The sequence below is a fragment of the Rhipicephalus microplus genome, chromosome 5 (assembly GCF_043290135.1).
Source record: "Rhipicephalus microplus isolate Deutch F79 chromosome 5, USDA_Rmic, whole genome shotgun sequence".
Taxonomy (NCBI): Eukaryota; Metazoa; Arthropoda; class Arachnida; order Ixodida; family Ixodidae; genus Rhipicephalus; species Rhipicephalus microplus.
Genome location: NC_134704.1, coordinates 29372893 through 29389516, shown reverse-complemented (window position 1 = coordinate 29389516; position 16624 = coordinate 29372893). Strand labels below are relative to the sequence as shown.

At 45.1% G+C, this 16624-nt stretch overlaps 1 protein-coding gene across 1 annotated transcript in view; it reads left to right on the top strand.

The window, feature by feature from the left end:
* Positions 1–16624, top strand: part of LOC119174807 (cubilin) — a 277061-nt gene that overhangs the window by 103214 nt on the left and 157223 nt on the right. The window contains exon 2 of the mRNA XM_075895087.1: positions 10073–10297. Within this exon, the coding sequence (XP_075751202.1) occupies positions 10153–10297 (145 nt within the window). The 5' untranslated portion in view covers positions 10073–10152. The remainder of the gene's footprint in view (positions 1–10072; positions 10298–16624) is intronic.

The following is a 16624-nucleotide window of genomic DNA, read 5'->3' as shown; positions in this document are numbered from 1 at the left end:
TGTTCTGCGCAAGAAAACCGGTGAATAGTATTCTAGAGGCGCTGCGTTAGAGTGCCTCGAGCGTGTAGCGGAGGCGAACGAGCGCATCAAGTCACGTCACACGTGAGACATGAGCGTTATGCGGCAGTTATCTTGGAAAACGAAGCGCGCGGCGTTCGCGCCCGTCTCGGAGGGGATAAGGTGTGGAACGCAAGGCGACAGGTAGGTGCCACCAGCGTGTCGTCTTAGCGAAGCGTTGGAAACACTTGCCTTTTCGTGCAAGCGTTGCATGGTCATCGCAGCGTGATAAACGCTACGGTTCTTAGAATTACTTATGTATGCATTTTCTAGTAAAAAACACACATACATAATATTGATCTGTTGTTATGGTGCCTGGGATATGCGTAAAAATTGCTTCTTAATTGACAATCGCACAAATATGAACGCTGAACCTCGAGCAATATTGGTGGGCGCTGCGGATAGGGTCGGCCGTTTCGAGTAAGGGTGGACAAACAGACAACTGTACAGACAGGGAGGCAGAAAGACCAGGATTTTTGCGTCGAAGGTTCCCAAGAAAGACTACCATCTTTAAAAAATTAGGAAGCAAAGTTGCTTAATACTAACAGTTGATAAAACCAGTGTAAGCGTACTAACCGTACTGGTTCTCTACAGTCTATTGATTGTCTTCAAAAACGTCGATGCAGTGAAATCGCTCCTGCGCTGCTTGAAAACAAGCGGTTTGTGTAAACGCCTTCGTAACGGTGGTGGAGTCCTACAGGAGTGCGTTAACTCCCCAGAAATTTTTTTTTATTTAGAAATTCCCTGCCTCAAGTGTTTAGTCTCACTTTCCACTCCTTAGCACAGTGCAGCTGACGAGATGGTACCCAGGTTAACTTCCTCGCCCTCTGCCTTTTCGATTCCTTTCTCCAAGAAACACCGCGTGAAATGTCACTGACAGATTTTGGGGCAGTATTGTTGCTGTAGTTCTGTTGTGGACAAGTGCGCCTGCGCTATTCCATGTTGTTCCTTTTCTTCGTCCACAGGGTTCTGCGCTTCGCTTTTATTTCAAAGTTTTACACTAAGAATAACAGAATGAAATGAACATCCATATCCAACTTCTCTAGTATGAAAATTCGTGCTATGAATCAGTTCCTATACGTCATACACATAAAACTAAGTTGTGTATGGTTCCCCAGTCATCTCTGTTTTCACTGTATAGGTTTACGTGGGCCAAACTGATCGACACATAGAATTCTCGAATGCCTCGAATCTCAGCGCAGTGTCCAAATAAGCGTACTTAAAATACCATCGACGAAACGACATGTAATCGAGGTTTGCTGAGTCTACAACTAGTCCACCCTTCTACCAGAGCCGAATAGGCACGCTGCCACTTCGGTGGCAGTTTTATAACCTCATTCGCCACCATCGCAATCATGGCGCGGTGCCAGTCAACCGGAGACCGCGGCCGACGCTAATGTGTTTCGTACGACCCGCGTTGCACGATTTGCGCTGGTCGGATTACATATAATCTGACCCCGATGGTGAAAAGACCTTCCGAATGCGCGCTAAACGCCGTCGTTTCCGTTGATGGCAACACTCGTGATGCTAGGAAATTCCGCGAGACGTGGATGTTGGAGTTGCAGTAATGGACTGACGTGGAGTGCGGCAGGCAGGTTAAGGGGACGCTAACCATATGTGCTAACATCGACCGCAGCGGCTAAGGAATTACGCGTGAGAAACCAAGCATTTGCTACGTCGGCAACGAGAGTCGTCGCACAGCGCCAACGAGATGTTTGTGAAACAGACGTTAGTAAGATACAAATTGCTTTTTCGGGTCGTTCACCCGCGTTTATTTAATATTGATCACTGGAGCATAACCATACCTTTACAGTACGGCTTTTGAATTGCGTATTCAGAAACACCAGAAGGAAAGCGATGAGGAATAAAAAAAAACAGCGGATACTGAAAATAAAGACAAGTGGATTTTACAGCCTGCAACACGTTACGTAATAGTTTTGAAGTCACGCATGAGATAATGCATGTATTGATCTTGAATACAACTTCATGAGAGGCATGGACGGCGAGGAACGCCCGACAGAAGCGCACTGCCCTGACAGCAACATGTTGCAAGAGAGTTTTACTCGATTGCTTCTTCGACCTCTAATTGCTCCGGGGAGCGTCGGGAATTCTTCTTAGATTAGTTTATAAGCAGAAAAGTGGTAATTAATTTTTTTTGTACAACTCAAGTGCGTGGTAGCAGCTGCATGCTTGTAACAAATACAAAAGATTCCTGCATTTACGGAAGCACAATTTGGCCGGAGAGCAGGTCTCCCCTCTGCGAGGCTTACAAACATTCACAAGGGCGAAGAACAATATGAGAGAGAGAGAGCAAAAATACAAGTTTCGAGCATTACTCCAGTTCACCCAAGATACAAAGAAGTTGTCAAACAAGCACATGAAAACAAAACAAAATGAAGTCAGCGTTCCCGCGTCGAATTCCGTTCCAGTTGTTGAACGCCGCTTCTCACCTTGGCATGCTCGTATTGGGACCAGCTCAGTAATTAGATAAATAACAGCGTGATAAAAAGAAAAAAAAGCTGAAATACTAATTGAGAATAGCTTGAGACACGTGTTCAGGCGAAAGAATGTAATTTGCAACCGCGTAATTTACATGAATCCACCAAACACCTTAATTACGCATTCATGAAAAAAATAGACAGTATGACCCAACATGAACAACAGCAGATAACAAATGATGGAATCAACGAGCCATATTCTGGTTTGCACCGATGACATATGAGACATTCTGCTTCAAAAGTGTGCAGCCTAAGAGTATAAAGTATAATTTATCACGTGTCGTGCAGGTCTTCGATTTATTTTAACGTGATCATGTTCGAGTACTGTGCAAAATTACCCCACAAATCTAACAGCAGCACTAATCTACACAATGTACAGGTAACTGCTTAAGGCTTTCAGAGTACCAGGTTCCACACAAAAACTTTCAATGTAGCAGTTGTTCATTCAATTGAAATGTATGCATGCGGACACGCACGCAAAGAAAAAAAAATATACAAACAATTTTGCCAGCACGCCTACTATTTTTAATGATGAACCTCAACCGACAAGGTAATTTCCTGCTGTTATAAAAATATCTTTCTCATGGTGGTCCTGGCTGGAGGACAAGTCCGCCCCGGTAGAAAGAACGGTGGCTAAGGCCCCTCTGCTGCTGGCCTGAAGGTCAGGTCACGGGTTCGCATTTAGATGAAGGCAAAATGGTCGCGGTCACGTGTGATGACAGTGCACGTGAAAGAACAGCAGATGGTCGAAATTTCTGAAGCTCTTCACTATACGGCGTCTTTCATACGTTTATCGGAGTTTTGGAACATAAAAAACCCAGACATTAGTATTATAGGCTAGAGGACGAGGAAGAAACGTTTGTTGCAGGAAATGGCATAGCGGTGCAAGACCAGCTTTAACCTTCGCTAGGGGGTAGCCTCATTACAGGAACCTTCTGGCCTTCGCTGCCTCCTTGGCCGTGGCGACGAGACGTCGTTGTCGGTCCATGTTATGCGAGACAGGCTTGGACTACTTTGTTTTCAGAAGGTCATCGATTTCTTGACTGGCGTTGGAAACATTTGGCAGAGGCTATACGACTCTGTGTACATTGCACGGTGTCACACAGGTCCCGTTAATTAGGGAGGCGATCGCCGGGCTAATTCCAAGGGCCGAAGTACCGGCCCCCCGAACCGCACCACGAAAGCGTGGACAATTTAGAAGTGGTCCTTTTTGGCGCGCCACCGGACGCCGGCTGTGGCACAAAGAACAAGTCAGAGCCGAGAGTTGATAAACAAACAAAATTATATCCTCAATAATGGCAGATCAAAAACAATACACAAGTATGCGCACTCCACAATAGTTGCATACAATATGGTACCAATCAAACAACGTACTACACAGTACAATCAGCCACACTCGAAACAACGAACACAGACAACAATACGCACTACAATGCAGTCACATGCATTGAACAACCAATACACTTAAAGACTAAAGAGATAGAAAAAACCTATTCAGTCCAAAGTTCTTCGAACAAAAGTCTGAATGATACCCTTCCGAGAATCACTCACTCAAAGTCGAGCGTTGTTGTCGTTCCGCTGCCCCCGAAGTTTCTCTTCCAGGAAAACTCGCCGAAGTTTCTCGTCCAGGAAACCGCGCGTCTTCAATTGGCCACTCTCCAAGCTTCAAACTTCTTCGCCGGAAACACGTCGGCTTCACACACGCAGCTGTTGCCACGCGTCTTCGCTCGATAGCGGTAGACACACGCTCTTGCCTGTAGCTCGAGCCTTCACCCATCAGGTGGAAATCCTCTTCTTCTCCTGCTTTGTCTCTACGGACAAAACCTTCGCCGACTACACGGCGGAATCCCTTCGCGCTCTGGCGCTAACTTCCGTCTTCTCCTGATCTCTCATCTCGGCTGCTCGATTAAATACCTTCCGCGCGAGATTCCAGAAAGTTCTCATCCTTTCGCCGGCGCGATACGCAGCGAAGGCTGGGGAGAGGTCAAGACGATACGAGGGCCGTCCGCGACGGATGACTCAACCAAAGCCACCTAGAACAAATTCTAGGAGGCGCTGACTCAACCCGGCATCACCACACCCCTTTCCATCTAGAAATTTCGAGGGCTTGCTCGGCCGCCGATGTGGGGTGAGGAGGTTCGTCGGCGAACCTACGCTTCAGAGGGGAGAAGGTCGCGCGCCTGGGGAGTCTTTCGATGTTTGTTTTCTTTCTTTTCTCTTTTTTTTTATCGTTGACCTCGCGGCGTCACTCCGGCTTTCGTCGCGAGAATTTGGCGGCGCGCCCTTTTTGAGCGCTCGTTCTGTGACACACGGGCACGCGAGAAAAAGGTGGGCCAAAGTATGACGTGCGCCGCGAATTGGAGAGATATACTCGTGTAACGTAGGGCAAAACTTGTCCTTGTGTTTTCCTGGCTCTAAGTGTTGCTGCCTAATATTGTTACCAATGTGATGTTCTTCTTGTTGAGCTTTGGGCCTAGTGGTGGGTGCTCTCTGCGTTCGAGCCGTTGAGGTTGAAGTATGGCAGAGCAGCTGACGGACACAGCCCGGACACAGCCCGGGCATCTACAGGGTGGGAGGAGTCAGCCTGGTAGGCGTGATCGCGGTCCACGGTGTGAGCCACCTCTCGACCTTCCAGCCCCTCATGGAATAAGATCCCCCCCCCCCCCCCTTTAGCAATGAGCTTTTCATTCTGTGAATGTATATTTTCTCTCTTCCTCTCTTCTTCATTTTTTTTCGAGCTGAACGACAACAAGACACTCGCTCGGATTTCCATCGCCGTCGCCCCAACACACACATTTTTCAATTAGGACACAGACGTACGCCGGGTTGGCGCTCAGTGTTGTAAGTAGGCATTTCTTGAAAGGGCACCTTCTTATTTCCTCCATCTTCTAGCACTCCCATTTTTCCTCGCCAATGTTTTGTCGGCACTGCTTCAAATGCACTTGCTACCGTGACCTCTTCGTAAACAGTATGTGCTAATTGTATCAACGAAAACAAAAGTGGGGGGGGGGGGGATGATTCTACTGCAGCTATGAAAAGTTATTTCTGTTCATCGTTCTCATACCCGTGTTATTGTTTGAAATATTTCTCTGACCAACGCTAGCCTGGCCAGGCTTATACCGATTTTCAGAACCCTGAATATCCATCACCGGTATACTTGATAGTTGTTGATATTTTTAATTGTTAGACCTTTAACAGCCGAAGAGCGGGCGTTGCAAACTAGGATAACGCTGACGGGCTTGAATTTCACTCTCGGTGCAAGATCGGGCAAGGAGTGTGCGTGCCGTGCAGCTCAGCGGCACTTTTATTGGTATATTGTCTCGGTCGCCTCGTAGGCAGATTATACCTGCAGCGTGTGTGGAAACAAAAGCCTGCGGCTGGGTCGAAGTCGTGTTAACATAACGTTGATGAGGACCCTGTTAAACGAAATAGCCTGAAAGATAAATTTATGGCTAGGATTCCAGAGCTGAGCCAGAGTTGATTTTGCAAACACTCACTTTATCTGGTCCGTCGTTCACTATGATGTCGTTTTTGCAAATCTTTGAAAGAAAGGAAGAAAGAAAGAAAGGAAGAAGGAAGAAAGAAAGAAAATAAAGAAAGAAAGAAAAAAAGAAAGAAAGAAGGAAAGAAAGAAGAAAGAAAGAAAGAAAGAAAGAAAGAAAAAATAAAGAAAGAAAGAAAGAAAGAAAGAAAGGAAGGAAGGAAGAAAGAAGCGGTCAAAGTGTCCCGGGTTACCAAAGCGATGCTTTGCACTGAAGAATAGCGATTCTTAATTCAAAATTTCTCCGACGACCCTGGGAGCCACAAAGATTCCGCCAGTGATGTCCACCTCCATCTCGGTGAAAAAGTTGTAACATCCCCACATTTGTGTCACTCCAATTACTGTCAAACAAAATTTAACGCAGTTTGTCGTCCTGTATTGGCCCAGTGGTTGCCAGGAAAGACGCTGTCTCGAGACGTTCTCATCGATACTGAATTTGTTAGTCTTTTTCTTTCTTTTTGAAATGCAAACAATGAACGAAAGACTGGGCTTGCCCTCCGCATTTCGGGAAACCTCCGAGAGATAAAGTAAAGAGGAGTGATCAGCATGCGCATAATAAAGCGAGAAATAATTCAGTGTGCACGACTTTTTCAAGCTTTTTGCCATAACCGCAGGCAAGAAGTATCTAGTTTTATGAATATATATTGGGATCAAGCTTCCGTGCAGTCCATACCGCATTCGCGCAGTATAAGAGGTAACAAAACGGAGGCTGCGATTTGTTCGGCGCGCTGTGTTTTAAATTTAATCAAGTGCAGCGTTCCGGATTTACAGAGTCGATGACTTCCCGCGTAAGTTACTGCGAAGCAAGGAAATTAGCAATTCAAATTCGTTCCTCCTTTCGGGTCAACGTTAATTTGCATATCACGCGCGAGCCGTCTGCACGGGACGCAACTGTATTGTGCTTTCATGAAGCTCGTGAAGAGCATAATACTGGTACCAGTGATCGCATTCTACTTATCTCAGCTCATGAATTTTCGTGCAGCCGACAAAAACCGCAACAACGTCGTAGCCAAAATATGAATCAGTTCAAAACTCGATGCAACGCATGAAGATACATACTGCGCAAGGACCGCAAGGTAGTATCATGAGAAAATTTGCGATAAGGAATGCAAAACCACTTCGATAAATATAGCGAACACTGAGAGATACAATAGATCATTGGTAACTTCAAAATTTCGCCAGCGCTTCCGCGTACAATGAGTACCTGATTTTTGGGGTGGGTGCGCGTTCGTGCTCGTGTAAAATTTGCGCTTTAAAGAGTAACTCACGCGTTTTAACGCGTCACCGCGGTAGTCTAGTGGCTCGGTTGCTGACCCGCAGGTCGCGGGATCGAATCCCGGCTGCGGCGGCTGCATTTCCGATGGAGGCGGAAATGTTGTAGGCCCGTGTGCTCATATTTGGGTGCACGTTAAAGAACCCCAGGTGGTCGAAATTTCCGGAGACCTCCACTACGGCGTCTATCATAATCATATGGTGGTTTCGAGACGTTAACTCCACAAATCACTCAATCAATCACGCGTTTTAAAAACATATACGAAGTCAGTAGCACGCATGATTGGGCTAGTTGGTATTGGTACATCTTTTAACTAAATAAGGGTGCGCACACAGACACAAACGTGAGGCATGCGCTTTGTAGCCCCATGTCATGTGACAGCAGGGATATATAGGTACCTACCTTTCTTTCGAATAAACTTTAGTTGTAACTGGCGCTTTTGGTCTGTGCAATTTCTTGTTCTAGTGTTCGTGTCTGTATGCGCGCCCGTATTCATTTAAAAGATGAACGTATACCACTTATTTATATCTACATTTATTCATTTCTGTGCCTTACTTTTATATCCTTTATCGCCTTCCCCAGTGCAAGGTAGCTAACCGGAAATATTTTTCTGGTTAACCTCCTAGCCTTTCACCAAAACCTTTCTCTCTCTCTGTCTGTACGCAACTCGTAGTGTTTCTGCTACGAACCTCTAGAAGATTTTTTGGTTTAGCAAACAACACGGGACCAGCTGCTGAGCAGCCACCGACGTATTACACACATGTTATAAAATCTTTGCAACAATGGCAAAATGATTTTCCAGTTCAAGAACTTATGGAAATGTCCCCTACCGACATGAGCGAACTAATAGCATTTAAAAGCCTATCTGAGGAACAACGCCAGAAATGCTGGGCGAAAAGACGTTGGACTCTAACAAACACGTCTTTCCACTCCAAAGTCCGTGACCTAAACTGGATTAGGGAATGGGAGGCTTTACCAACGGCTGACCGCCTTCCGGCGTGGCACCCTCCACCACATGCCCACAATGCGGTCGCGTCGAAACGCTGAACCATGTCTTCCATGAATGAATAGTAGCGCGCACCTTTTGGCGCATAGTTACGAGAACGTTCCAAATAAGTATGCAATAAAAGTCTAGCCACAGGGATAACTTCGTCGTACTCTTAATGGCCATCGGAGCCTTCGTCTTATGGAAACGAAGGGGACTGGCCTGCCTGAGGGGACGCCCTCAGAGAGCCATATTTCCTCTACTACATCGGCTAAGAAACGTAATTCTTATGCATATTAACGCAGAACTAGTCATGCTGGGAGAGGAGGCTTTCCTGACGCTGGTCTACGCGCTTTATTATCGTAAAAAACAACAGAGTGTCCATGCCTTTCCTCCCCTATTGAGGAGGTGGGCTAGAGCTTGTACCACTGTGACATTACAGTGTGTATTTTCGTTTTCTTCTTTAGAAACATGTCCTTTTTGTGAAATATTGTTCTTGAGCGCGAGGGCAAACTGTCCCCACAGGTTAATGCAAAACATCACCCTACACTGTGAATGACCCCCCCCCCCCCCTTGTTTGTTCACATAGCTTTACTATTTATTTAAGTTTAATCATCTCGATGTCATGAATGCCCTGTCTCTGTTGTACAATTTCGCATTGTACGTCACTGCATATGCAATAAGTTCTTTTCGCCGTATATAACAGTTTGCATTGTACATATGCACTGTTCACCATTGTCCATTTTTCTTTGTGAACATAAGCTGTGTAAGATATATCCGGAAATAAAATTCTCTTAAACGAGTGCTGTCAGCACAGCATGTGGCAGTGCGAGATACAATCGACACAGAAGTAAACACGACTAAACGCGCTCCGACACCTGAATTTTTATCTCTGTGTCTTCAGTCTAGAATTGATATGCTCTTACCCCAACTCCGCCGGCGCATACCTTATCAGGTGGAATTGGGAAGCTCTTTAGGAATGTCGTGCGCTCAAGCTAACGCGTTATACGCTTGATGCGTTTCCTTCACAATCAATCAATCAATTATTCAACGTTTCCAGGAACACCCATAAGATCTTTGTGCCAGTGCACGCAAAAAATAAATATAAACAATACAATACAGACAACCTTCAGAAAAAGAAACTAAATAAAATGAGCGAGAACGCACAGACAAAGTGAAAACAGCGCCAAAGGGGTAAGAATAAAAGAAAAGGACAGGACGAGAATCATGGATTGGATTTGACGCTTAATGGGGAATATACGCAACTATGATGAGGGCTTGCTGAAAGACGGAAAGAGAAGGAATCTGTACAATGTGCAGAACCATGTTAAGACAGTGCAAAGCTCAGATGAGAACAATGGCTGCGCATGATGGAAAGCATCGTTAGCAAGATAGCTAATAATAATAATAATAATAATAATAATAATAATAATACAAAATAATAATAATAATAATAATAATAATAATAATAATAATAATAATAATAATAATAATAATAATAATAATAATAATAATAATAATAATAATAATAATAATAATAATAATAATAATAATAATAATAATATAATTTGTGAGGTTTCATGTGTCTCAACCACGATATGATATTGAGGCACGAATATTAATCAGAGCTGCCCTACGTCACCTATGTGGTAAACTATTTTCGGATAACGCACTCGAAGCACGCAACTGAAAACAATCGCTCGATTTCCTTTACGCAGGCCGCGGCTTGCTTCAGTTGCCCGTGCGCGGACGGAGCGTTGCACATCTTCGGGCCGGGTATCGAAGCTCAAACGGGATCATGGAGAATGGTGCGAGCCAGAAACCCCGCTCGTCACGGAGACAGCGCCGGGGGAGTCTTCACTGCCTGTCCATATGGCACACACAGCTGCTATCGGCGCTTTGCGTCGTATTCCTTCGCCTGTCGACAGCGACCTCGGCCTACGGTGAGTAGAAGCGTGCTCCTTCTCTTCCTCTTTTAGGGGCGAAGCTCCTTAGGGCGTGGGCTGTGCGTCCCCTGTATGTAGCCACCTCTAGTTTAGTTCTTGCAGTGTCCACTAGATAACGGTACCGTCCCTTGTATGTAGCCACCTCTAGTTTAGTTCTTGCAGTGTTCACTAGATGGCGGTACCGTCTCCTGTATGTAGCCACCTCTCGTTTAGTTCTTGTAGTGTTTACTAGATGGTGGTACTTGTAGCTGATGATGAAAAGATGCAAGATGTTATAAACTAGAAAGCGGTACTTGTAGTTGATGAAAGACGCGAGATCTTATAAAATAGGAATGATGTCACATATGGCGCGTGTCATTGGTTGAAGGCAATCGTTCGATTTAGTGCGGCGACGTACGCTAGGGGGAGCGATGTAATAAAATCGAGTGGGCAAAATGTACAGAGGATTCATGGTTTACCAGGTTTACCTCCGGAGCTTCGCCCACTCATCATCATTCACTTCGTGGATATGGCGGCACTTTTTTTATTTCTCTTTGAATCACAAGCTTTCAAACTCCCCTATCGTATAGGAGCATGCCAATTCTTCCAGACTACAATTCTAGCCTTTCTCCTGCTGTTTCTTCTTCGCTGATACGGTTCTCCTGCGTTCTTAAGCGCGCGCTGTTTCTCTGCTGCGGGGTCGGAAGGACATTGAAGACTGCGCGCTGCACTAGTCACATATAGACAGGACTAGGCAAAATAAGTAGAGGTTAGCCAGTAGAGGCTAGTATTGGCCAGGAGTTTGCCAACGTCAGTGAATGCCGGTAGTATGCGACTCAAAGCGGTAGTTGGATTCGGTAGGTGATTAAAAAGTCGCGCATTCATACCCGTTACTGAAGAGACAAATAACAAATAATGCATTGCTAAAATAAAAACGATATAAAAAATCTAATAAGGTGTGAGTCGTTGTCGACGGTGAAACAGATCACATATAGTTAATAAAAGGCAAATGGGACAAACGTTTTCAAGTATCGAATAATCACATTAAAGTGCTGATAACTAATTGTATCAATTTGGTCTTGGAGTCATCTGTGCCGTGGTGGTGCTCTGTTCAATGCGTGAATTAACTGAAACATTCCATCAGTTGTTTCCATGGGCAGTCGCTATTATATACTTAGTATCAGAACCTCACACCTTTGTTTGACGGGCATCCTGATAACTATTTTTTTCGTTACTTTATTTAAACAGTTATTTATACGAGTTTAGTTGCTGCAGACCCTTCTAATTTCACGTCATTGACGACCGCTTAAGAATGTAAACTTGATCGAGTTGGTATGCGTTCATCTAGCTTTATACAGCGCACATGAGCGCCTGTCATGCGTTTCTTTGTCTTCGTCTTCGTCTCGTGTGCGCCATATCAACCCCTGTGAACAACCTTTTAGCGCATACCTCTATAAGACTCTGCGTCATGCGCAAAGTTCGATCCTGAAGCGCCAAAGGTAGGTTTCTTACTCTCTCGCTTCTTTCTCGTTCAACTCGGACAAACCAATAAACATCTCTCTATGATGGTAGCCGGGATGCAGCTAATATTTGTCCTTAGCTATATAACATCAGTGGCGTGAAGATGATTGATACCGCACGATTTCCTCACATTGCGCATGCATGTCTAAGTAAGTAAATTTAAAATTCGCTATAGTAAATTCAAGACAACTCGCTTGCACACTGAAACCAATCCTTCCGGCATGATACAATCTTTAGGTAGAACCTCCCGAGTATATAACTGGCTGTATCAAATAGGAAAGTGCTCGACGAAGCAACTGCAAGAAGTGAAGCTGAAATTCCGAGAAATAAAAATTGAGGATATTATGTATATGTCTTTTAAACTATTAGTGTTTACTATTGTGCCTTAGCCACGTTGCTGCCTGAGTTGCTCGACCAAGCCAGGCCTCAGCCTTTATTCTTGTTCGTGGAAGCACTTCTGTATCAATATTGCCTTGAATAAACCATTTCAAAGCAAACCAAAATAAAACAAACAGTGAGTCAGCTTGTCGCACAGAAGCTAAATATAAAACTCAAACATTAATATGAAGGAGTAATGTACTTCTTTCGCAGCGTCTGCTTCCGTTTATGTCCAATTTGTTATGCTAGCAAGTTTTTATTAAATTTTCTGACAGCCGTAATCTTTCGTTTCAACTTTTCCCGCATTCAATGAATTAGTCGGAATTTTTTTTTTCTGGGGAGGATACGGGGCCACCATCCGTTAGGCAACATAGTGCATGTGTTTGCACGAGTGAAAAATTCAAAAAAATTTCCTCAGCATCGGAATCCCCCCCTTCCCACAAATAGGCCTACCCGCATTTTCTCTGTCATCGATGATCCCTGCGGGCACCCATAATCACTCTCAGTGAAATCCTTTTTTTTTTTGTAAAGGCGAAACGTGTTTAGCTGTACTTTCTGTATCTTCGTGCGTGCGTTTCTTCGTCTGCGCGTGTACAAATACACACGAAATTTGGGGGAAAAGTTCGGGAGAATTCGAACCTCCCTTTCCTACACCAGAAGTGGGGGGGTTCGCACTGCTGGCAAAGGAGGCTCCTACGCCAGGAGTGAGAACTACGCCAGCCTTCACCGTGCCGCGGCAGCCACGGTTTCGATCGTTTAGACGAGAAACGTGCGCCCGGCGGAGGCCCGAATGTTAACCTCGGTGGCCCGTCATCGCCGCTTTCCCCGCGCTTAGCGCAGCGTCGGCCTCGAAGCACGGGGCCGCGGTTCCCGAAACTGTCGGCTGTAGAAACGCTGCTGCTGCTACCGGCAGCCACACGTCACTCGTTCGGCCTGACGAGTTTCTTTTCTGCTCTTTTTTCGCCCCAATCTGCGTCGTCAACACTTACGGCGGCTTCCATCCTTTGAGGCACCCTTTTTCCTGTTTGTCCTTCTGGCGGCTTATACCTCCCGTTACCTTCTTTCCTTCGCTCCCCAGATTTCCTTTCCACTCCCCCACCCCCTGCATTTCTATCTCCTTAGTTCTTGTATCCGAACACACGTAGCGAAGTCGCGTAACGACGATCACACTCTATCGCGCAATCCATCCATTATACTTTTTTTCTTCGTTCCATCGTCTTCTCCTGTGCGAGAGAAAGGTAGCGCAAAGATTTGGTCTAGTTAACCTCCCAGCCTTTTCTTTTCCTCTTCTTTCTTCTCCCCGACTCACTCGATCTGTTTTAGATGGCTTTGTCTGAATGGTCCCTGCTTATTCGTTGTAAGACGTCCAAGGAAAAGACGGGCGACGTCGGCTTTGGATAGCTGCAAAAGGAGGAAAAAAAAAAACGACAGGGTGCGGGATTCTTGTTTTGTCCCAGGCGTCGACAACACGAGCTCGTCAAGAGGGAGACCTGACGGCAACAGTATCGAGCCACTGATACACATTTTATCCATTGACACATGGCCATAATAGAAACCTAAATAACCAGAATTCGACCGAAATTCTCGGTGATAAGTGCAACGAATGCACTGTTCAGAACGACACATTTACAACGCAGTTCTCACAATATTCAGTCGTCCTATGATGTTATGTTGTATCAATGCGATAGTAACTATATGGACACTCTCGGCGAAATTTTGCCGTCGCCGTCATGTCCCGTATATGTATGTGTATGCGTATATATAAAGAAAGCCCAAAGAAATACTTTTCATCAGCAAAAATTATGAAGCCCCCGACCATTTTATCCGCCGACCCCTCGTTGCGCAGCGTGGCTCCTCAAACAACTCCACCACGCGCTATGCATGCACCCGCTTAATAACGCTGGCATATATAGCATACACACTAATTACTTCCGGCGGTACGCAGATCTTAAAGAAGCTTCGGTGTGTTCTCAATTTTTCGACGCTCCTATACCTTTATTTACTATTTGAAAACTGCCTTTGAGACCCACACAAAAAAGGAGTCCCTTTCTCTACCCACCCGTGATGCTGAACGAAAAAAAAAGAAAGAAAGAAAGAACGCTGGGCATGCCTCATCTTGTGTCAGACGCCACCAGGTGGCAGCAGACGCAGAGCGGTCACTCCAAGCGCCACAGTTTGAAGCAAAATGAAATATCTCAGAGCGCCGAATTCTGCACAGTCGACTCTTAAGCGCGCAGCTCGAGCACAAAGACGTAACAACTCTGACAGTTGTTAGTTCGCACTCGTCCTGAGTACATCTGTGCGTTCTTTCGTAGCGTCCTTCCTTGTGCTTCAGCAGCGCGTGTAAGTTTTCGAGCTGCTTGTGCGGTATTCTAGTTTCTTGGTATTATACACTCAGTGCCTCTTCTTTGCTTGCAGTGAAAAGGACTTTTTTAGCTACCCACGAGATCAACCAATGCAGCAATCGCAAAACCGTGATTGATTCTTTCTCTCTCTCTCTCTTCATTATATATCCGAATTTTTTTTACAGATTTGTGTTATTTTTTTATATCGACAAAACATTAGCCGGAAGTTGAAGAAGCGACACATACAAAATCTTTGATTAATTTCTCTAGATAACTATTTCATTCATTCATGAAGCCCCCGACCGGATAACCACTTCATTCATTCATTCGTTCACTCAACATGCACTAAATTCTTAATAAATGGGTGTATTCTATTGCTCGCCCAAAGGAATACCGCCGCACTTGGTGGCCGGGAGTCGAACCACGTCATTTGAGCATAGCAAAAGGGAAACACCCCAAGCGCCAAACTGATACGGCAAGCTGTGTTTATGGAGAGGATGAGAGAGTGAAACAACGCCGCGGCACGATCATAACTTTGTGCCCTGTCTCACCACAATAAGCTACGAAAAGCACTTTGACGGACCGCTTTTGGAGGTCCGTATTCGATCTCGCCTTTCAATACAGCCTTTGGCACCTCTGACACTTCTCGTTAGCGGGACCCGAATGAGCACTCGGCGCTGCGATGCGGGCCACAATTTCCGTGCCTTCTCCCCATTGTCTCACAAATTCTTTCCGTGACTCGGAGCGTAATGAAGGCCGGCCATAGCCAGCTGTCACTGATGGCGGGCTCATTACAAACCAGTGACGCCATTTTTTTTTAAATGTACCATCACAGCCGCCGCTGGACAGTACAGCTTCCGAAGGCGTGGAATGAATTCGTGTTTTCTCGCTTTGGATCCACAAGAAATATGTGTGGAACATTAAATTAAAAAAAGATGAAAACGTACACGCGGCTGTCAGGAAGCTCACCGCAATAATGAAGCCGGGTGATAAAGGCGAAGCTTAACATTTCCCGTTTTTTTAACAGCGACAGCCGTTATGAGATCACAACAAGGGTTGCTTGCCACGTATACTCGTCCGTCGCCGCCGGTGTCCATAACCACTATCGCACGAAATAAGAAAAAAGAAACTCAGCAAATAAACATCAAGGACACAATGGGACTCAAAGCCGCGTTTCCTGCGTGCCATATTCTGCCACAGCGTTACGCCAGTGCCCTGAACTCCCTTGCAAACTGGCCTTGGCAGGCTTGACCCAGGTGTGTGTGCGTGTGTGTGCGCGTGTTTGTGCGCGCGTATGTATGTATGTATGTATGTATGTATGTATGTATGTATGTATGTATGTATGTATGTATGTATGTATGTATGTATGTATGTATGTACGTACGTACGTACGTACGTACGTATGTATGTATGTATGCATGCATGCATGCATGTATGTATGTATGTATGTGTGTATGTATGTATGTATATATGTATGCATGTGTGTGTGTATGTATGTATGTATGTATGTATGTATGTATGTGTGCATGTATGTATGCGTGCATGTGTGTATGTATGTATGTATGTATGTATGTATGTATGTATGTATGTATGTATGTATGTATGTATGTATGTATGTATGTATGTATGTATGTAGGTAGGTAGGTGTGTGTATGTGTGTGTGTGCGTGCGTGCGTACGTACGTGCGAGATTGTACTTCAGTACTATAGTATCTCTGTGGGCGACTACAAAAAATAAAGTCATTGCCAATATGTCAGACTTGGTCATTGTATGATCAACTGTTTTTCTCACTCGCCAACCGTCCTCCCTTCGATATTCGCCGGTGTTGTGTACATGGGCCCGCGTGTGCATGTATGCACCGATACATACAAACGCATGCACCAATATTAATAAGGTATAGTTGACACCTCCTCTTTCCCAAAGAAAAACATTTATTGCTAACCTCTCGTTCTTTTTCGGTAAAAGTAACCACATATCTACTTCCATACACAACCTATGAAAAAATATATCCCCCTTTATCAATCTACGCTCATTAAGCAGAATTTCATGCTCTATCTTAGATTCGCGTTGAAACGAAAACACCGCTCCTTCGTTGATTTCA